This window comes from Aquila chrysaetos, chromosome 9 (assembly GCF_900496995.4).
Source record: "Aquila chrysaetos chrysaetos chromosome 9, bAquChr1.4, whole genome shotgun sequence".
NCBI lineage: Eukaryota > Metazoa > Chordata > Aves > Accipitriformes > Accipitridae > Aquila > Aquila chrysaetos.
The window spans coordinates 20,633,327-20,655,879 of NC_044012.1; the positions used below are offsets into that span (position 1 = coordinate 20,633,327).

The window sequence follows — 22,553 nt, forward strand, 5'->3', positions numbered from 1 at the left end:
GACATCTCTAAGCAGCAGGTAGTTCAGCTAACGGGCAGTAACAATTTAGTGGAGACCAAATACTTACAAGGGGTATTTCTGAAACATATATTTTATAAACCTTAACAGTGTCTTGTTGAATTATAATTAAAAACCAAACAGAGATCTTAAACTTCAGTCCATGTTCTAGAACTTATGCATCAAGCTACTTGAATGCCTTCCCACACCTATTCTACTCTTAAAATAATCTCTAGATTACTTTGGGGTGGGAGGAAGCCAAATTATTGTTTCTGTACTTTCTGCATGCAGTGAAAGCCTGCAGCTTTTGATCAGAACGTTCCACTTGGTGTGCTATAAATACTGTAACTGAGGATGTAACACAGCAACTCAACAACTCTGTGAACTTGTAGGGTTCATCTTATAAAAGATTTAATGGAACTCCAAGATATTCATACCTGGTGAACCTCAGCTGAACTTGGTGAAGTTTTAGATCAGGAATTAGACTTTCTCTAGAGCAGCAATTTTAAGTGTGAAGATGCTAAGCGTAAGAATGTGGAACTGTTTAATAATGTGGCTTTACTCTGTTGTAGCAGAAAAACAAAAAAATCAGAGACACTGGGGCTGAGAAACTGGAAGGGCAGAGGCAACGTTTTGAAAGGTGGGAGGCAGTAGGGAGATCTGGATAGAGGAGAAATGAACACAAAGTGCTCTCAGTCAGAGCGGTCCCCTCTCACCCACATGGATGCTGTCTTCACACACCTGTGCCCCCAGAAGCTTCCCAAGAGGCAAGTCACAGGAGGTATGCTGGGACAGTCACATCTCCCTTTCTGTTTGCAGGTACCTTGTTGGATCCTGAAGGATTGTACGATGAAGAAGTGTGCACGCCAGATAACCTACAGAAGTATGCAATTCCTAATCCTCCCACATGCTTTAGACAATTCCTTAAAAAGCCAGTTCATGGCTTGCTATTTAACATTTCGCAAATAGAGGGGTGTTTTATGGACTGTAAAAAAACCCTCCAAAAACCCCAACAAAACAAACCCAAAACCAGACATAAATTTTTACTCGGGGGAACATGGGGAAGAGGAAAAAAAAAAAAGGAAGGAAAAGTGTCTGCTTCTCTAAGTCTAATAGAATTGGCTTCAATGGGTGAAAAGATGAGAGCAACTGCAGTCAGTGGTTTTATGTCTCTAGAGTTGATCCTGCCTGGACAGGCCCATAGGACAAGAAACTCCGAGCACTACCAAAAAGGGTACATGGAGTTGCACCTTTCTGCAGTCTGAAAGTCTTTCTGCAGGCAGCCAGTTCCGTGGTCACGACACTGTAAAGGACAGCAACGAAAGGAAATGTAGTTCCCCTCAAATAAAAGACCCATAAAGTTTAAAACACCACCCCCAACCCAACAACTAATTACCCATTCTAGAAAGCTTGCAGAATTAGATACACCTAAACCAGCAAGCTCACAAGTATAGAGAGGTGTTAAATAGCACATCAGACATAACTAGGAATATGGCTTAATATCTATCAATGATACTAGTGGCAGCCTTACTTTTAGGGAGTGTTTGATATTGAGAAACAGGTATCTCTGGTTTGAGCGAGTGGACTTACGAGAAATACAATGAAAACTTAATTTGCAGAAGGATTAAGATAAATTTCTTGAATAACTGTACTGTTTGTTAAATAATATGGCAGTAGAGAGAAATTAATAAGCTTTGTACATTTTAGAGCAGCACTTAATGAATGTGATAATCCTTTCTGCACCTTCTCTACATTGAAGGCTAGTTTAATGGACTAAGTATGTTGCTATCATGACTAACTAAAAAAAGATGTTCTAGCTGTTCATTACCAAAATATACTAAAGAGGTAAAGTTACTTGAATTAATGAGTCTGCTTCAGTTAACACAGATAATGGAAATGGTACATTATATAGGCACAGTTTATGGTGGCGTTTTTACTGAGCACAGTATGCTGCATGGTACAGATGGACAGTTAAGTGTATTAGGTGAGGCTACCCCTTGAAGTCGTCTTTGTATCAGTTTTGAACAAAGAAACTGAATTCTAGACATAAGGTCTGGGTTTAGTTTATATTCAAAATAAGGATTTGTTACAGCAAGTCACACTTTGCACATTCAGGAGCCTGCAAAATTTCCAGGCATTTCTGTTCACGTGTTGAAAACATGAATTTGGTACATGTGAAAGGGATCTCTGGAAAGCAAAAGTAAGGTAATTTGGCCCTACAATGAAATTTGCAAATGCAAATCTCTATGTGGGTGTAACATCTATTTTATGGTTCCAAGAGCCGGCTTGGAGCTCTTTAGAAAAACCCTGAAAACCAAGAACCCCACCCCGTGTTTTCAAGCAGCCTTTTGAGACAATCTGTCACAAAATTACTTTTGGGGTATTTTGTTTTATTCCCTGAAGAGTTACTTGTATTCAGCAATTAAGTTCCACTGACAAAGGCATGACTGATAGATAAAGAGCCATCAAATCATCAATAAAGATTTATGAGTATTACTTCTGCTACCTATGTGTATGTACAGCACCTCAGTATGAGATAACTGGAAAATATTTTTGAGTGTTGGTAACAGAATACAGGTAAGACTTTTTGCCTACTAACTGTGGCTTTCAGCTTCCTGCAATACATTATAATTCTCTTAAACTGATGAAAAAACCTCTACTAGACCAGAATTTCCACTAGCTTTTTCTGCAGAGAAACGGGGATCTGCATATGTACGTTATATATTAGAGAAAACACCACTTCCATGAGAGGCCGAGAGAGCCTGTCCTTCCATTTCTGCGAGGGACTGGTAAACATAAAAATTGCCAGTAAGTTTAGCAAAATTTAAAGCCATTAATGGAATCTGGGTTTTAAAGACATTTAAATGTTAAATAGCCCAGAAGCTGTGGAGCACTGTCCAGCTAACAAGGATCACTCATCTACACAGCAAAACAGGGTACAGCCTAAAATTGATCTGTTCTCAAATTTTTCAATAATAAACCTTGATCAAGCTTTACAGACATTGAAAACAGACATTTAAATTGGCAATGTAAGCTGTACAGAGAATTATTTCTTCATCAGCACTCTTCCCTAGTTTATAAATAAAATGTAGTTCACATTACTAAACTAATTAGGCCATAAAAACAGCAGAACAACTAGTTCTTAAATATTTCTTTCATGTTAAGTACAGCATACGTAAAACATCGGACTAGAACATACTCGGTACAAATAATGAGCAAGTCATTTATAAATATAGAACAATTAATAAGCTAGATGTTACAATCTGGGCCCTGTCACAGTGCTGGCAGCTGCACAAGCTTCTGCTCAGAAAGGCTGCATTAAATGCACACAAATAATCTCATCTCACAAAGATGATTGTCACCTTCAAGCAAAGCACTGGAATAAGCCCAATTTCATCTCTAAACCCTGAACAGAGTCTGGCACAGGACAGCACAGCTAAGAAACAAGATGTAAATACAAATCTTTCCAGTCGCCACTGCTGGAGTGGCTCGCAATTCTGGGCGACAGGCTGCAACACCAGTAATAAAAGTCTTCCTTAACTTGGGTGCTTCTCGCCTGAATGAGAGATGGTCCCTCGAGCTTTTTGATGAGGGACTAAGTTTTGCTTTATGGCTCCCTTACATATACTGCTTTTCATGCTCCTTTGTTCATTGCAGCTACGGTCAGCACTACAAACAAACCATCGGCCAGAGAGCTGCGTGACAGAATTTCAATACTTAAACTTTGGAGTTATTTGGGACTGAAGATCTTTCAAGGAAAAAATAAAGTTCCAATTACTTTTTATCCTCCCTTTGTGTCCTATGAATTAAGACAATTATTCTGACAAAATTCAGGTTTAGTTGTGAAACTCAGTCATAATCAGTTATGTTCACTTGAGTTGTTAGCATTTAACTGTTAGCACCGCACAGCCAGATGTCCAGTACTTGTGTCTACTTCCTGTAGAGACAAACAGCAAACCATGGTGTATGAAGTGGTACAAGTTTTAGTCAGAAGCAGATGCACGCACGTTTACAATTCGTTTTCCTCGTGTATTTGAAATTAACATTTCCCTTCCATGAGCAGTTGTGCCGGTTAAGTGAATACCCAGCATTCACAGACTTTTAAAAGGACATAACTGAAGCTAAAACAAATTCATCTTTTAAATTAATGCAAATAAGATTTTTTTGCAGTAGTACCGCAGCGCTAATCAGCAGTTTCTCCTACTTTGTTACTTAATTAGCTTTGCCAAATATAAATACAATTTTTGAAAGAGGTCAGTCCCATCAAAAAGCTTGCTTTCTTGAACCTAGAAGAGAATTTCAGGAAGTGAATCATTTGCAGTAGCTCTTTGTAGAATCAGCTTGCAAACGGGGTGCAGACAGTAAGCTAATTTAATGCAAGCTATTAGATGACGGTCTAAAACTAATACATAAAAGGAAGCTTACTTTCATGAACTGGTTACAGTCAACTCTAAGAACCTTCAATACCTCACTATGTTCAAAGGGAGTTAAGGAAAGTTCTGATTAAATAACTGTAAGAAAGACCAGAATTTTGTCATTGTTATCTTTGGAAGGCACATAAAGTACCTTCTTGTATGTATCAATTCACCCAAACTTACAGATTATAACACTACTGAGACCTAATCAACTGTAGCAAGTGCTGTGTCCCCCTCTGCCACCATTCGGATCCTTCCAAAAAGACAAAATCCAGCAAAGAAACCGTTTGAATCTCAAACTTTAAAACACAGCACGGGAGTCTGGTGTTTGTCTCTTGTTCTTCCTTTGTTCTGTACTCTCACGTGCATGCATTAAAAAATTTCTAAACCCAACCCCATAAAACCCATCCAAAGCCAAGTCTTAAAAACTGGGTGATGAAAAATATCTTATTTTTTTCCAAGGTGAAATTAAAGGCTTTGTACCTGCTAGGACCCAAGTTCATGGCTCAGTGTTTCTCCTGCGACAGTTGATGATGTAGCTTAATGGCGTAATCAACTCTTACAAGGGAAACCACAGAACCTTGAGCTCAGGTTTTGGCAGGTAAGTAAAGGAAAATGATTTTCAAGGAGGTGGTTTTCAAAGTAGTTTGTTTGTGTTTTGAGCCAGATGATAGCAAAACACAACCTAATCTGTCCCTCTCTGCATGCACAGTTATCATGCAGAACAGCTGCGGTGATTGTACTTGATATTAGCTGTCTGCATAATACCCTACACATGCAGTTACCGTGTGCAACTCCTGCTTTTGTGTGCACAGTTGTGTCTGTTGCCTTTAGCACTCCTTTGGTAGATCTTTTAAATAGAATACAAGAAGGTAAACCAAGTTTCCTTTTAAATCCAATACAACAGCAAAACAATACAGAACAGCAGAACAACAGAGAATTATTGTAAAAATAGAGTGACAGGGACCTTTGTGGATTATCTGGTCCAAAGTCACATTCAAAGCAGGGCTAACTTCAAACTTAGATCAAGTTGCTCGGGACTTTAATAGTCTTCTGTATAAAACCTACTGTTAAGGTTTAAGCACCCAAACTACAAATTTTAATGGGAGAGCTGCAGGTTATTTGCCTGAACACAAGACTGGTACCTAGAGAACTGATTCTTAATTTTGACTGCTTCTGTGTATGGGCTTGGGCTGGGTAATCTCCACGCAAGATGGGGGCACTACTAACACACCCACTGAGTAAGTCCACCTCTGTAGAGGAGTTTGAAGAGTGTCACATACAGGAGTCAAATAAATTAGGCTGTCATTACTAGTGAAGTAAGAGCTTGAGGTCCAAGACACAGCAATCTGATGCTGAGGCTTGCTCAAAACCAACTACCCCATGCCCAAATGTGTGTTCCTGAAAACCATTCCTCATCCATACTCAGCCTGTAAAGCTGGCTGTCTTCATTTCAGAAGGAGTTGCTCTGATCAGAATGGAGAGGTTTGTATCACAGTATTCTAGTTTGTTATGAAGCAATCCATGAAACAGTTTCCTCCTCTGCTAGATTCAACAACACTGGAAATCAGTGGAGGGGCTGTGGGCTGCAATATACTACAGAGAGCAGGCAAGCAAGGTCCTCCTCTCAGATGTTTGTTCTCCTGGCTACAAGGGTAGGTCCACCAGTACAGCAGCAGTAATGCCAAACCTGCCATGAGGCTTTATGAGCAGTGTCAGCAGCTAGTACAGGTTCGTATTGCAAAACACATTTGGAAGACAACGTGGTTTACAAGTTTAACAGTCCTTTTGGACAGGCATTACCCATGCCAGGGGTTTGGAGAGAATCTAGTGTAATGCACAAAGGAACAGAATGGGCAAACATTTAAAGCACTTGTTTTGTTTTTTAATGAAATAGGGTGCTGGAAAGTGAAGAAGGAAGGAAAGGATACTTAGTCTATCCCACCAGCAAGAACCACAGTTCCAGTCAAAAGGGGAGGAAGGCATCATTGAAAGGAAACGGGAGGAGGATTGACTATATGCTCTATACAGAAGAAGGTCTCTACCTGGAATGGAAAGTGGTGAGTTTCAGAGTTCACAAAAAGAGCCGTAACTCACACAACAAACTTGTCTGCATGGCACTGCAGCCTGTTCTGCTTGGGTTCAGATTCATACTCCACGGAGAACCTGCTGCTTTGCTATGTTTTACTTCTGCATGCAAGTACCAAGTTTGTAAACCTATTACATAAACAGATCTAAGATGAGTTTAAGGATTCTGGTAGCAACACTGGTAGATATGCTGCTCTTCAAAAACAAACAAACGAAAAACCTTGTTTCCATTCTTTAAACTTTTGCCAGACTAAGTGTTTTGGCTGATGCTTTCCATGCCAGCAGTATCAATATTTTTTAATCTTTTCAAGTGCCTGGATGTTCTTTTATTGTGCCTCTGAAAATCTACCTAAGTTACAAGTCAGTGATACACAGGCAGAAGTTGACACAGGCTAACCAGAATGAGAACTTGCAGTGCACTGTCTGCTTCCTGGTGTAGAACCTTGCCTTATACAGCATTCCAGGATGAAAATGAGAAACCAGTTCGCACTTATTTACCATGCCCCATTGCAGCTGCTGCAGAAGAGCAGGCAATAGAGCAGTTCAGCATAGCTTAGTGCACGATACCTCAATCTGTCTGTGCTGTTTGCATGCGCTCTGTGGACACAGCAGCTTGGCCACTAAATTCTTTTAAGGCTTCCTGTTTCAGACACACAAATACCAATGGCGCATCTGTGTGGTAAACCCATTCTTACGTTTTGCACAAACAGCGACAAAACCAGTATTTGAATAGATTTCACCCAGATTAGGTCTTGATAAGACTCATGCTAGCAGCATAAAGAGAGCTAAAATATCTGAGTTTCCTGCAAGCAATTCCCAAAGTACTGGCAAAGTAAGTACCTGGCCTGTAGGAGGGGACAACTGCATTGTATCAAGTAAGCATTAAGGTTGCTCCGTCCAGCTTTCAGAAGCTGGGAAGCATGCAGTATCTCCTACAGGACTTTAATTTGGTCTTACGAAATGTTGCCAGAACAAAGGCTGAAATTCAGAGATGCAAGGAGCAGGGTTCCCAATCGCCTTAAGTTTCCATGAAGTTTATAACACCTCAATCTAATGAAGACAGGCTTCCTTTTTAGCTGCATGCCTTATCTGGTACAGTACGGCCAGCCCTTCCTCCCAGGTGAGTGCCTCCTTACGCACATGGATTACCTACTGCAGCACTACAGATAAGTCTGTCTGGAACAACACAGATGCTACTGTAAATGGAAAGAAAAGGTACAACAGATTTCATCCAGACTAGTTCAACTGTGTATCGTATCAATGGTTCACCTCATCAACTGCACCACACTGCCATGCCCTGTGTGACAAATAGTTTACCATTAGCCCAGCCAAGCTAGACTGGTCCCATACATCCACTAATACAGTAAGGTCGCTCAAAGTAAACTAAAAAGAGGCATAAAAGCAGAGTCCTGGTGTGTGGTACAACAGATCAGTTTTCCAGTTCCTTCTTTCTTTTGTTTTCCTTCTGCAGGAAGTGGAAGAGTTCAGCTTTATTACCCAGTTAGCAGGCTTGACAGACCACCTACCAGTAGCAATGCGTCTCATGGTATCTACAGGAGAAGATGACCCTTAAAACTGACCAGCTTTGAGAGATTGGGAGGGAAACGTTAATGATACTAAGAAAATATCAGAGGATAAGAACGAACTATTCTGGTGCCATGTTAGGAAAGACGACCAGACCTGACCTGGGCTACTCCCAGAATGTACCAACAATGGCGGATATAAAAAGGGAAGAAATGGAAGGGGTTGTGGCCAAAAGCCACGTCACAAGTTGCTCAGGCAACAGGGCAGGCCTGTACTACAATGCTTTCACTGTGGACCGAACGGAGCCAAGATGGAAGTCCTAATTCCTTCTGAACCAGTGCCATTCTTACTAAAACATGTTTTTATACTAATATATAGCACAACTTAGTTTGTAATTAGTCTGTGAGTTAGTGCTGCTCAATGGTTTTTTGCATAATTTCTTTGTATAACTAAGAAGCTAAAGCTTTTTTCTTTTTTTAGCCTGTTAAAAGTTGTAGTAGCGTGCTTGCATCAGTAGCATGCGCCCGCACTGCATGCCACTCTGAGATAAAATAGTAAGATACCATGGGGAATATCAGAATGGAAGTGAGTTCAAAAATAAGATACCAGCCAAAGCAAGGCATTCTGGGACTGGCAAACCCTTCTGTCATTACAGATAGGCCTTCAAACAAACAGACAAAAACTCTGTTAAATTTGCAGACCAATACCTTCCTGTCCGATTTAAGGATACTTAAAAGATCTGGAATTAAGACTTTAAGAACGCAGTTCTACCCTTATTCCAACTGTGTTCCCACTGAAATCATGAAGTGTTTTGTCTGAATAATGACTCCAGAATTGGGCCTTTAGCTTTCTAAGCGCAACTTATTCCCTTAAGAAGAAATATAATTCCCCTGTAATGTCTTTTCTTTCTTTCCCATACATGGGGCAGTTCTGAATTACGGTATGGGATGATATGTATGTTACAGTAGAGTGAATAGATTCCTGTAGTACCATTGGTAACACCAGAGCCAAGATTCTGCCTTAGCTAGAAAGAGTAAGTGGGAAATAGCTTGTAAAATGCATGCTAGATATAGTTAAAATAAATGTAAGTGACATTTTGGGGGAAAAAGTGTAGAACAGCGTATGATTGATAAGGCAGGATAACCTAACAATTTTCTAAAGGAATCAGTACGTTTAAAGGGAAAGCGTAGCATGACTAGCTAGAGAGCAGAGAATAGAACTGTGACTCTCGGCCTTAGGTAACTACTTCCTAGGAGCAGAGGGTTTGTTTATATCTGTGAGACACAATGCTCCATTTGTTATGCACTCACAGACTTTAATAGGGGTCCTGCCATCTAATTTGTATGTTCTTTCCACCACAGCTCTTTAAATGTGGGGCTCCCCTCTGCCATCTTATCCCCATAACCTGACCTACCTAGCCTCTGTAACCTTAACAAAAATAATGAAAAGCTGAGAATCAGGTCCATAATGAGACTTGGCATTTTTTTTTAGGGATTTAAATTCAGAAGGGTTTGTGTTGCTGGGAGAACAATGAGACTCCTTGTGTTTTAACTGTTTCTTCTGCCTACTTCCTGTTCAATTTCAGTGATATTTCTTCTTGCATTACAAATTCCCTGCATTAAAAAGAGAAGAGTTAATCTAATACACTTACTCCATTAAGTAAACTGTTTTAGTTACACTGGCCACAAACTCCTGAAGATGCTTTTGTTTTGGTTTAGTTTACACCTGCTAGGAATCAGCTTGAGCTAAATCAGAATAGATTTAAATTGGAAATCCCAGTCTGCACAGCCTCTGGTACTGGCTCAATTAGCTACAGTAAACAGTGGAACTTTTACTTAGATCAGCCTGATTTTGCAAGTAGAGAAACTCTTAATAGCCATGAAAGTACTGGACTAACAGGATTGGCTAATTCCAAGTAGGTAGTAGGTCACTGCTCACACTCTCCCACTGCACCTGGTCTTGACAGGTTTTATGCCTCATTTTCCAGTCCTGGCATCCCTTCAGCAGAGACTGCCTCTTAAAAGTGTTCTGTGCCAAACCATGGGGTAGTCTGCAAGTGTAACCCATGGGGACTCAAAAATGGAACCAGACTCAATTCCCCTTTTTGATACAATTAGGAATTCAAGTTTACAGCATCAGAGACTTTAGTGTACTATCCCAGTGCACCACCAGTTTCCCACTTTGTATGTTTCTCTTTATACAGAGGGTGCACGTATGTGCAATGTGTTTTTTCTGGTTTCTTATCTCTCCACCCGGTTCAGAAAAACTTGTACCTGAAACAATGCTTTTAATCCTATTTTCTACCTTGCTTGTATTTTATTAACCTTTTTAAAAAAAAACAAACAGTATCAGTAGCAACTTGTGTGCTGTCCAGCAGCTAATTTCTCAGTAGTAAGATTAAATATAAGGTACAGTATTTTTAATAGCTTTCCTAACAATGTAAATTACAATTTGATATCAACTTCACTAAGTATCAGTTGCGGGAGCTGAATTTGACACTGTGTGGGATATAATCATAAAACTACTGCCAAACAATGTTACATTATTTACAGTAAAACTAACATGGTCTAAATTCCTTTTAAATTAGTTCTGTGGCTTTGTGCTAACTAAAAACCAGGCACTTTTGTCAACTTTGAGATACACTGAGAAATATTTTTTCAAATTTGAAGTAAACTGTTTTAGATTTTGATGTTCTTAGTTTCTCAGTGACCAAGAAAGTGATAGTTGTAGAATGTTCTCTCTAAACAATACACTCAATTTAATCAGTCTAGGTAGTTCTTACTAATTTACTGTCTTAAGGATCTAACTTTGCAAGAGTGATGCTGGGAGGTACAGCATTGTGGCACCACTGTACAGACGTTCCTTGCTTTTCTGCGTTGATCCTGTGCCTTCTGATGCCTTGGTATGCTTGCAGAACTTGGAGAGGGTGTGTACCAGTAAACTGTAACGAACAGGCTTTCCTTTCCAGAAGAATAACATCCTGGAGAAGAACGAGTTTTGTCTACGCCACTACTACCACAGTTCATATACTATCTCACAGAGAATCATTCAGACAATGCCTGTACCAGCAGGATATCAGTCATTACAAGCCTTAGAGAGATACTATGTAATAGAATATTTGCATTTAAAAAAAGGGGGGGGGGAAGAGGGAAGCAGAGGAGGGAGAACATGCCCAGGAAATCAAACCCTGGATAGCTTTTTCAGATGTCAGTTCCACATTGCTTAAGGATAGCATGACCCAATTTATTAGTAGGAGGTTATTTATAAGAAATTTGAGTTAAGCTTACTCTACTAGGCTTACCCCACTTTGTACAGGAATTTCAGGTATCTTCAAGAAGTGGGTGATAACACTATGCTTAGTTTAATAACTGCCACTGAACAGGGATACTGTAGATGAAGCATCATCTGTTTTTATAAAAGCTATATAACATCTTCTGTTTCTCATGTCCACTTTGCATTTTATGACAGCACTTCTAGAACAAGTGAACAAAAGACACAAATAAGGACAGCCAAAAACTAAGAACTTCCAGAAGTTTCAAGGATGTTGGGTCCTTACAAAGTTGGTATCTTTAGATCACTTCAAAAACACAAACTACAGAACATAGTCTCTCAGGCACATTCAGATCCAGTTCATCTGTGCACTGTTTCTCTGGGGGATGCTTTGCACCACAGCTCAGCCACTGAGGACCAGGGTAGTAGCACCTAGTGTATAGCTTCGTGCTATGTGAAAAAGCATTTACTATAACTAATTCAAGTGGTGGCCAGCTCGTTTTATCCCATCACAAACTGGATGCTTAATAGAAACTGTCCAAAGCAACCAAACATAAACTGTACCACAGACTGGCTCCAAGAGAAGCCTGCAGCCCGCTGAGGTGTAGCCTGCTGTAGGGAAACCCTTGAGAAAGCCATCTGGTATAACAAGTTTACCTATCTTGTGCTAGCATTATGACAACGTTTTGTCCCAGAAGCACTCTCAGCTAGCCTGGCTAGACCCTCAGTCCTACTTGTTGGGTAAGACAGTAAGATTTAAGGAACTTACAATTCAAATAAAGATTGTGGTTTTTTAAAATGGCCTTTGTTTGGTGGTCCAGATTAAGCCAATCTGACTGTCCCCAGCTTGGTCTCTGAGCTACCCTGGGATCACACAGCAGCACATCAGTGTCAGCACATATCATCAGCTCAAAAATGAAGCATTTTTACCTCCTCCTGACACTATAGGATGAGAACAGAAATACAATTCAAGCACTTTGAAAAACTCCCAGTTTTATCACCATTACAATGAGGGTCAAATTGTTACTGAAAGTCTCATTTTTCCATGCCGTCTTGTTTTAAATATAATCTTGATGCTTTTAAAAACTTGTATTATTGCTGAGGTTTAGAAATCCTATAATAAGAATAACCTTTTTTATTTCAATGATTTTTCGGTATTGTATCCTTCTGGAACCTAATGTTTTTATATGGTAAGCACACACCTTCTGACATTTTGTTATAAATGTATTAAAAAAATAAAAATTTAAATATTTTCATTGGTTTCTTTGCCTGCAAGAAAACCACAATCTCAGACCTGATAAAAACAAGGTATTTTGAACAACAGGGAGGGGGTTTTGTCTTTTATTGGTGCTGAAAGGAATAACTGGTTGATGCAAACAAAATAATAAAATTTCAAGGCTCAAATGATTCTGTGCAGTCCACTTTTTCTAGTTTTGTGATGTGGAGTCTGACAGCACTAACAGAAATCTTACTCTAAGGTGCAGTCTGGTGGGTGGCTCAAGTACGGTCTTACTGTGCTGTGCCTGTTCTAGTGAATCTGCAGAAAATAAAGGGTGAAAGAAAGGAGTGCTTTTAACTCACCCTCCACCTTGGCCTCTACTGCTCAAACATCCCCTGCACAGACACACCCCGCTCAGTTTTCAAGGCATGCAACCTTCAGGCAAGCATTCACAGTGCCTGCTGCAGGCTGCAAACCTGAACGCCACATCTTGCACCAAGCCCATGCTTTAAGTACAAGGATATGCATTCTGCTAGCATTCAATGTAAGACCACTTCACAAGAATGATTTCTTATTATGCAGTTGTGCATCTTGACGTCTCAACAGTTACCTAGTACCTGAACTAGTGGAGAGCAGGGTTTTATCTTTATACTGTCCAAAGATAATTAAAAAAGAAAACAACCCCCCGCCCCGTACATACATCCTTAAGAGATCCAGTGATTTAACAAAACAATGTCAAGCGAAAAGAACCCATTTTACTGGCTCAGTCTTTCTGAAGAGGCCTCAAAGTCCTTTATAAAAGCTGGTAGGGAACCCCACCTTGAAGAATTTATTTTTTCCGCAAACAGAAAGGAAGAAATCAGTGCAATGCAAGTGATGAAGGAAGAGTACAGTGTACAAGTTTCTTGTCATTAGCTCAGGAAGGAACTGCTCCATCTTGTCAGACAGGATGTTAGAGATGGATCTCTGCAGCTTTCTCCATCACTGCACAGGTGATTTTTGTCTGCATTCTGATGCTACCACAGCATTATACTTTGACAGACTTCATTTTCCAGTGGTGGATTCCTAGTATGTTCCTCTCCTGCAATATCTGATCTATTTTTCCATTGTTACAGTTTGCATTATTATTTAAGCAGCTCATGAGTGGGTTCCCCTCTATGAAGTGCTATAGAGCCACAAGGTAAAACACAATAATTTCTTGGACAGTTTGTGTCTTCCAGACATCTAACTAAGAAGAACAAGTACAGAAAATTGTAACTCTTTCCTGCTCCCTCTGCCCCAGGAGTTGTAGTGTAGTTTATTATGAACTCATGCCCACAGCTGCCTGTCAGTCAGCACTGTAACTGCAGTGCCATCTGCCTCTTTGGCCATTGTACAGATTCTCTTGGCAAAGCACCTATTAAAACACAAACCATCCTATTCCACTGAAATTCCTGCTCAGAATGCTGCTGAAACCGTTACTCTTCTCTCCCTTTTCTTTGACTATTTAATACTTTGACATAACCAATTCTCCTTGTTGCAGCAAATTCAAGTTGCTCACCTACATTTTCATGGCCTTTCAAAAGACATGCTCTTACCCTCTAGTGTTGTTTTTGGCTACTCCAGATTTCCCATCTACCACTCCTCAAATCTGTAAGCCCTTCATATTTTCTTCCATACTTTCCCTGACATTTAAGGAAGGCTCCAAGCAGCCATTTGTGACATCAGTGAGTGGGGCTTGCTAGAAAGACTGGCAGCTAAACAGCAATCCTCTTTCTCATCTTTTACATAATAGCAGATTTAACAACTGCTCCTTACAACCATTAGATGTGAATGGGAAGAAATGTGCCTTAATTGCTGGTAAGATTAGAAGAAAAAGAGAGGAGGAGGAAAAAAAAAAAAAAGTATCTGAGGATTGTTACACATTGGGTCTGTGTACCCCAAAAGATCACGGAATCTCCATCAACATTTAGTCTGGGGCGTATATTCATCTCGTTTCCCTCCTCCCCTAAACCCCCCAAAACCCCTTTATAGGTCTGACGAACATTTCATACTATTGCAAATCATACGAGCTGCTGAGGTTGTGCTCAGCCCTACAACATGCCGCAGTGCCCATGCCAATACCATTGCCTTTCACACTGATAGAGGCCTTTGCAACCTGTGAACCCAATCCACCTGCCTTCACCGTTTGTTATGTCCTCTCGCCCTCCTCCCATCTGACTCACAGACTCTTTGGGGCAGAAGACCATGTCATTGTCCTCCTTTCTTTTATACAGCACCTAGCACTACATTGCCAAGGAAAATGGTTCCTAGGCACCAAGAACAATCTAAACAGTAAACTAATCAAAAGAGGAGATTAACTGTAGTAGAAAAATGCTACAGCCTTCTTTAAAGGATGAACTGAATATAATCACATAAAATAAAGGGACATTTTCCCAATGTTCCTATTAACATACTAACTTTCAGCTGGCTTTCCTGTCTGTAAATTGCATAATTCCTGGAAAACAGCATCTGCTTACTCTGTTCCTCTGGAAATGTCCATAAACTGATGCTTCACCTTCCCTCACTCCCCACATAAGCATCTTGTACTCACCAACACACACTTGCACAGTTTCCCCCACTGCCAAACTTTCTCTTTCCTTTTTCTATGTAAACCTTTGATGTCTCCAAAGCCAAACCCGGCAGAACAACTCCAAACCGCTTCAAGTGCCATGGTATGGTTGGTAAGCCAGGTGTGCCACAATACCCTTTATTCATATAAACACTGCAACAAAAGCCTAAAGCTTCATAGTAGTTTTCACTGTTGTGCTGTATCTGTGACAACAGTTTTTTTCCAAAGCTCTGCTAAAGCTCCTCATGTCATGGCAGCGTGTGTCCAAAGCAACCAGAAGCCTTGAAGTTCCATTCCTATTCGCAAATGTTTTGACTCTTCCAAATCCCAGCAACGAGATCGTCAGCCTGATGAGCTCAATAGAAACCTTAATGTAATGTTGAATGCTGTACTGTCATTGGTAGACTGACTGTTGATATCTCTGACCGCTTTCCACCCTGCTAAAATGCAATTTGCCTCACAGATAGTCACATTATACACTGTATTAGCTAATAACTGATACAAATCCTTCTGCATTAATACAAAACGGAGGATGATGGCCAACACATTGCAATGTTAGACCAGAGACACAGAGCTGCCTGTAGAAAGGATAGTAGCATGTTTGTAAAGCAGGGGGACACACACCCTACACATTTAAACTGTGAGCTGTGATTCCACAAATGCCTGTTAGCACAATGACTCACCCAGAGTTCAGGATGCAACTATGGCAAGAACTCCTCTATTCCATAACAATACTTCTGTAATTTTAAGATTCTGGATGATGCAGTAAAAACAACTGAAGGGGTTTCCAATGCTGCCACAGCACCGCATACTACAGCGCCTGCACGGGCAGCCTCTAAAAACTTTGTATTTGAAAGAAGCAATGTGGGAGCTCAGAACCTGGAATCACCCAACGGCAGTATATTCTGAAATCACCCAACGGCAGTATATTCTGAGTGGCTCCCACTGCAATGAATGGAAAGAGATGAGCATGATGAGGGAAAGATGATGTCATTCCACATCAAATTAATGAGAACAAAGGTACCTAATAACAAGAGGTTCATGAACTTCTAAATTAGCAGAAGACTGTCAGCTTGAACACCCTGGTCCTGCTACAATTTGGGTAACATCCTCACTACCTTTTTGGATCTAACTAGGTATAATTGTTACCTTCATGTTTGGCTGCAACAGGTTCTTAAATACCTTTCAAATGCCAATCCAGAATTTTGAACACCCAGCAAAATCCAGCTGGCTCTTCCCTTACAATTAAAAACTTCTCCTGAAGTCAACTGCCACACTGTCACCAGCTTCAGCAAAGCCAAAACTAAATGTTCTATATTGCTTAATAAGGACCGTCAGGATATCAATGAACAAAAGGCAGTTGCAAGGTCTGCAAGACACCAACTGAAAAAAAATCCTAGGCCTAGCATGGTGCCAAGCACTATGCTAAATATATTTCTAATGAAAGGTGTATCACACAAGACAAACTAATTTTCAGTATGCATCCTGGTCCATTATCTCAGCCTCAAAATAAGACTGTTATGAAACAGGTATTTAAACTCTATTTTCTGTTACTCCTTGGTTACATATAATTTCTCTTTTCCATATTTGCCAAGAAAGCTATTTATAGCCACAGCAAACTTGGACTTTTAAAAAAAAAAAACACATCTTGTATCCCACAATAAGCACATAAGGAGGACTTCATGCTGTAGCTACTTCATTAATTATTAGATTGGTGTTCTTGGAACTCTGTGGCATTTTTGAACTAACGGTGCTTGTCCTGGTGAGATCACTCTTGCCCACAGCTGACCTTGAGTGTCCTTCCACCTCACTGCAAAAACCCTTGGCCTCACTGTTCTGCATCTGTGTGTTCCAATGTTAGAGCAAATTAGAAGCTGTAAACGTAGCATTTATTATACCCTGACAGAAAAAAACGCTGAGTCTGGTTAAATGCTGGACAGTGGCTCCATACCCAGTGTAAGAAGTCCTTGTCCAGGCCTGGATTCCCAGCAGCTGACAATTAAAAGGTTTCTGACCACAAGACCAGACAAGTTCAAAACCAGCTTCCAAATGACCACAATGGAATACAAAACAAACAAACAAAAATTCCTCTCCAAAACCCCACTGCTTTTAAAACAGTTTGATGTATTTTTAAAGAGAGATTATCTGCATGAGCCCTACTACAGAAAGGGACTATACAGAGCAACCCAGAAGGTCTCACTCAGTCCTGTGTTTGGTTTGAGGACAGGGGAAAAGTACTGAATTTCTTCTGCTTCTGGGTAATGCTTATTTACAAGTGCAAGCATAATTATCTGTTTGGGACCTTCAGTTTATTATTTAAAAAAAAAATTTATATTTTTATTAATGTTTTAAACATGGACAGAACTGGTGCTTACTAGCAGAAACTCTTCCAAGTATGAATAGCTCCCTGTCAAGGCTCTATGTAAGAAGACTGACTTAAAGTGGGGCAGGGGGGAATAGAAAAAAAAGGAACGGAAGGAGGAGATACTTGATCTGCAGACACACTATAAAGATATGACAGCATCTAAAAAAGTAAGAACATTAAGAAAGATTAAACGGGCCTTAGTTATTTGGGAAACATTCCACAGTACAAACACTGCTGACTAGTTTTGTTGGTGGAAAGCATGACTACACCTTGCCTTTAGAGATACTTTTTTATTAAATCTTATTTTAAATATAGTTATTTGATTAGCTGTTGCCCAGCCAACCCAGGGAATGCAAATACAGACTGTCTCAAAAAGAGAGTCATAGCTCTCAGCTTTTAAGGGGAGGTAAACAATGGAGCAGTGTATCTAGTTTCCAGCTAAAGGCAGAGACACAAGCGGAATATTCTCCCCGTAAGCAAAGGGATCCAGGCAGCAGCATCCAAGAAAGCAGCAGGAAGCTGGCAGTGGATATAAGGCTTGCATCGACCTGAACAGATGATCTCCTGTGAGAAAATACCTTTATTTATTCTGGCAGACTACACAGCCTAGCTGACTGGCACCATGACAAATACAAAAATGGCAGCATTCTAAATCAGGACTCATCCTGCCATTGAGGGAGTCTTCAAAGAAAAAGAACAGGCTAAACAGCACCTAAGAGGGCAACGTTGCATCCTTACCACAAAACTCCTGTTGATACCTGATGACTGTCGCTGTAGAACACGGAACATAGTGCCAACCGGGCCTGCACATTAGCATATCTACAATGGATCATTAGAAGAGTTCAACTCTCCATAACGCAGCCCCGACACTAACCTAGTTTAGGAAGAACTGCTTATATGATCTGAGGTGCTGGTGCCCCTTTTGGAAGGGAAATGCTACTTATACCTCTACCCTGCTCTTTCATTCATATAATCTATAAACATCAAATAAAAACTATAGCCTGGCAGTGCAGGCATTGCACCCGAATACAGTAAGAGACTGGCCTTGAAGAGCTTCCTGTCTGTGACAAGCACAAAAGAAAACACACAGAAATTAAATGTTTTGTCAGTATACACCCATGAAACCCATGGAGCGGAGTGCCCTGCTACAACAGACATAAAGCCTGTTTTGTATTGAAATATGAAGACATAGTCCTTCCTAGATTTTTCTCTGCCTTCTTCCCTTTTTGGGGACTCTTTTGATGTATATTGCAGGGTATGTGCCAAGACGATGCAAGAAAAGGTGAAAACGTAACATTTAACATGGAAGTTGACCTTATGGTTCATTTATTCTGCTGTGCAATATAGAGGGAACCGATAGTTTTTGTTGAGCCCTAGTCCACATTATGCAGAAAGAGAAGGGTGGGGGTGGGGCAGGAGAAATCTAAAAAAAAAAATTATTTAATGCATGAAGGAGAAGAAATGCAACTTCCCTAACAGTTTCATACAAAACAGAAACAGATATTAAGCCATCATAATACAATATACCAGCATAGTTTTCACCACAAGACCATAACATGTTAACATGCTGCCCCCACCAAGATCTTCACCCCATGCCTAGAGACTCAGGATTAGTGCTCTCTAATGACACACAGGCTGCAACCACATAACTTTGTTGTAATCTTACCACACTTTCACCATGCCTCACCAGTGCCTTCAGATAAAGTTTTGGTTTTATGCTTCAGTTCCAGAAGCATAAACTTTAGGTGAAACATTTTTGTATGCAGAAACACCTTTTGCTGAAGAGAAATGCAAGTCCCTGCCTAATTCTGGGAGACTTCCTGGCTTGCTTTTCTGTTAGCCTCTGAAACCTCTGCTTTGCTTTTGGGATAGACGGCCTGGTCAAGAGGGCAGAAGGGAGGTTAGAGGAATGAAAGCGATGGCCATTGATTTTAAGCAAGAACGAGGCTTAATGAGGAGCAGTGCCAACAGGGTCACTTAAGGGACCACCACTTAAAATGTCCTAACAGAATGGAACTACCAGATTTGGAGCACAAAGACTGTTTCAACCACTCAGATGAGAGCATGCTACTGAAGACACATAGTGACAGAGAGAGCTGTATATGTAGGCAGCTGAGGCTAATCAGTGTCACTTAACACAGGAGGCATGATAAAGCTGCTACGATCATTTGTTTTTAAAATGGAGGGGAAAAAAATGTTTTAAAATGAACCAGGGATGACTAGACTTTTACATAAAGAACCCTTCCCTTAAGTCTTCAGCCTTACATGTATAGATTACAACAGAATTAACACTGAATTTAACCCAAAACTGGGCTCTGCAACTAATATTTTCCTTTTATCCCCCATTGCCCTCTCCCTTCTTCCCGCTAGGGCAAGCAAAGCTATGATATGAATGCTAGCCATAACACAAAGATATCATAAAGGGGGGCAGAATCCACAAAACCCCCTTACTCTTTGCCTTTTTGTCAGTCAGCACAGTTTGAAAAAATAGCTGTTTAGACTTAGTGTTTGTAAAGGCATATCTAGAAGAAAAAAAATAAAGTTTGCAGCTAAATGAGACCTAAAAGCAACTGAACTTCAGTGTTACTAAAACAAATGAAAAAAATGAAGCCTTTCATTTTATACCTCTAAAGAAAGAGCCTATGTGTACTCAAAACATTTTTTGCTCTTCATAAGCTTTCCACCAAAAGGCCACAGGCTCCACTCACAGGAAACAGGCTATGAGAAGTATTATGGAGAACTCTTACAACATCAGCTGAGGAGGTAAGAGACCCTAAGCACTACTGCTGTTTTAAAACACCAGGGGCACGAACATCCAATACTAAAGCCACCGGCTTGGTCCTCATCTTACTCACTACTTGGTACAATGTCCCAGCGTGCCAGGATACACACACGGCAAGCAGCAAGCAAAATTATACGCTATCAATATTCTTCTCATACCAGTTCATTACCTATGTGTGTCCTTGGTTTCCTCAGTCTGGAAGTCACACAGAAGCACTCAACACATTAACTTTTGTTTCTGAAGTCCCACTATTACTTCTAAAACAAAGCAGGCCTCTAAGCCGGCCAAAGTTTGCTCCCTCGTGCAAACCTATGGACTCGAAGCAGGTACTGACACAACTTATTTTGTGTAGGAAACAACCAGGCTCCCTGGTAGGTGCAGACCCGCCAGGACAGCAGGGCCGGCGGGTGCAGCAAGGTCAGCCACAGCCCGGTAGGAAGGGCCACCGCGGCGAGATGGGTTAGGGCCCGCCCGGCGCGCCCCACGACGGCGGCCCGCGCCGCCCTGACTGGAAACCGCTCCAGAGCTTGACGCCCAGAGCCGCCCGCCGCGGCGCAAGCGGCTCGGCCACCCCCGCCGGACAACACCTCCCCGGCCCGGCTTACGGCGGCCTTCCCGCGGCGCAGACACGAGCCGCTGCTCCCTCGCCGCCGCCGCGGCGGCGGGGGGTTTGGGGGGATATAAGCAGAACATGTCTGTCCCCTCCCGTGAGGCGGCAGGAGGCCAAAATGGCGGCCGGCCGCCCGGCCTGAGGAGGGGGCTCGGCCAATCAGGAGCGGGGCTCGCGCCCCGGGGAGGCTGTGGGCCGGCGCGTTCCCGAGAGAGCAGGGGCGCCGGGGGCGCGCGGCCGCGGCGGGCCCGGCCGAGGGGCAGCGGGAGCGGCGGAGCCGCGACGGTCCTGTCCCCGAGACCGGCGGCGCCGGGAGGAGGTGCCGCCACACTCGAGAGGCATCCCTGGCCGAACGGCCGCCTGCCTGCCGCCCCCTCACCTTCCGCGTTGGGAGGCTGCAGGGGAGTCGGTTTACTGCTAATGAGTTCTGGATGCGCTCACGGCCCTTTCCACCTGAAGCAAGGGATATGAGCATCAGCCCTTCCTTATAAATGACTCTGCAGTCGCCTGTGAGACAACCGCATGTAGACCTACAGCACAGCCACTTCAACCCTTCCTAGAACTACTGCAGTTGAGAAGGAATATGACATTTTCAGGTGCTGCAGTGAAGGGCGTTTGTCTCTCCCTCCCACCCCATTCACTGCTGCAGTTTGATTTATTTGCTGATTCTCAGGGTTGTGAATAATTGGTTTCTTAGGCACTCCAACATGAAGCGAGCAGTCACTTTATGGGAGTACAGATACAGCAGGATCCATCAGCCTTGAGAAGCACGAGTCCACCCAGTGAACTGCAGCACGTACTCTTTCTTCCAAAGCACCAGTGCAACGCTTCACCCAGAGTGACATGCAAGGGAAGAAAGAGCAGAGGCTGTGGAAAATAACATGGGCAAGAGACAAACCCCACAGCAAACAGGCTGCTGCTGCAGTACGTTATGGAGCTGCACTTCAGCAAAACCCAGGGGAAGAACAAGAGGTTACGTGGCCAGTCTCCTGTATGTAACTTAAGAGGTAAGATACCCTGGGACTGTGCCCGCACCACTGCGAAGAGTAGCATCAGCCCTGCAACTGCAGGGCTTTCCCTTTGCACAGAGGAAGATAATCAGCTCTCATTCTTTCATTAGTGCCCTTGTCCACAAAACAGGCATCTTTAGGGCTCTCAAATCCTAGACAGAATCCTGCTGGGGAAAAAAAAAAAAAGAAAAAAAAAAGTGGGTAATTTCCATGACAGCATTTCAAAACAAAAACAAAGCCCTACAGCCTTGTAAATATATATATATAATCTATATATTAAAAATATAATTTATACACAATATATGTATTTTATATATGTGTGTTAAAAACCCCATGGTTTTAATTACTGAGGTATCCAAGGATTTGCTGCCTGAGCCTTTTTCTGCTGTATCTCGGTCAAACCTCATAAGGCTGCATTTGAAATCACACTGCGCTAAGGAAACAAAATGATTAAAGCAGAGCAAGGGAGTCAGGGGATTAGTTTACTCTGCATGGCCTTGAGCAAGTCATTTTTAGCTCTGAGGCCCTAATCTTATAGTGAGCCTGAGGCAGATGAAACACTTCAACACCCACACAAAGCACACTTAGTTTTTTTCTCATCTGAAAAATGGGGATGACAACACATACCTCTCTCTGAGAAGCACCTTAATCATTAACCTCCATTAAGTGCCTGGAAACGTGAA

General features: G+C 41.7%; 1 protein-coding gene across 2 annotated transcripts in view; it reads left to right on the forward strand.

Moving 5' to 3' along the window:
- SMPD3 (sphingomyelin phosphodiesterase 3) overlaps positions 1–12,698 on the forward strand; it is a 125,851-nt gene extending 113,153 nt beyond the window's left edge. For both annotated transcript variants that reach the window (XM_030026134.2, XM_030026133.2), the window contains 3 exons: positions 817–880; positions 6,310–6,472; positions 7,972–12,698. In XM_030026134.2, the coding sequence (XP_029881994.1) occupies positions 817–880; positions 6,310–6,472; positions 7,972–8,073 (329 nt within the window). In that variant the 3' untranslated portion in view covers positions 8,074–12,698. The remainder of the gene's footprint in view (positions 1–816; positions 881–6,309; positions 6,473–7,971) is intronic.
- The last annotated feature ends 9,855 nt before the right edge of the window (positions 12,699–22,553 follow it).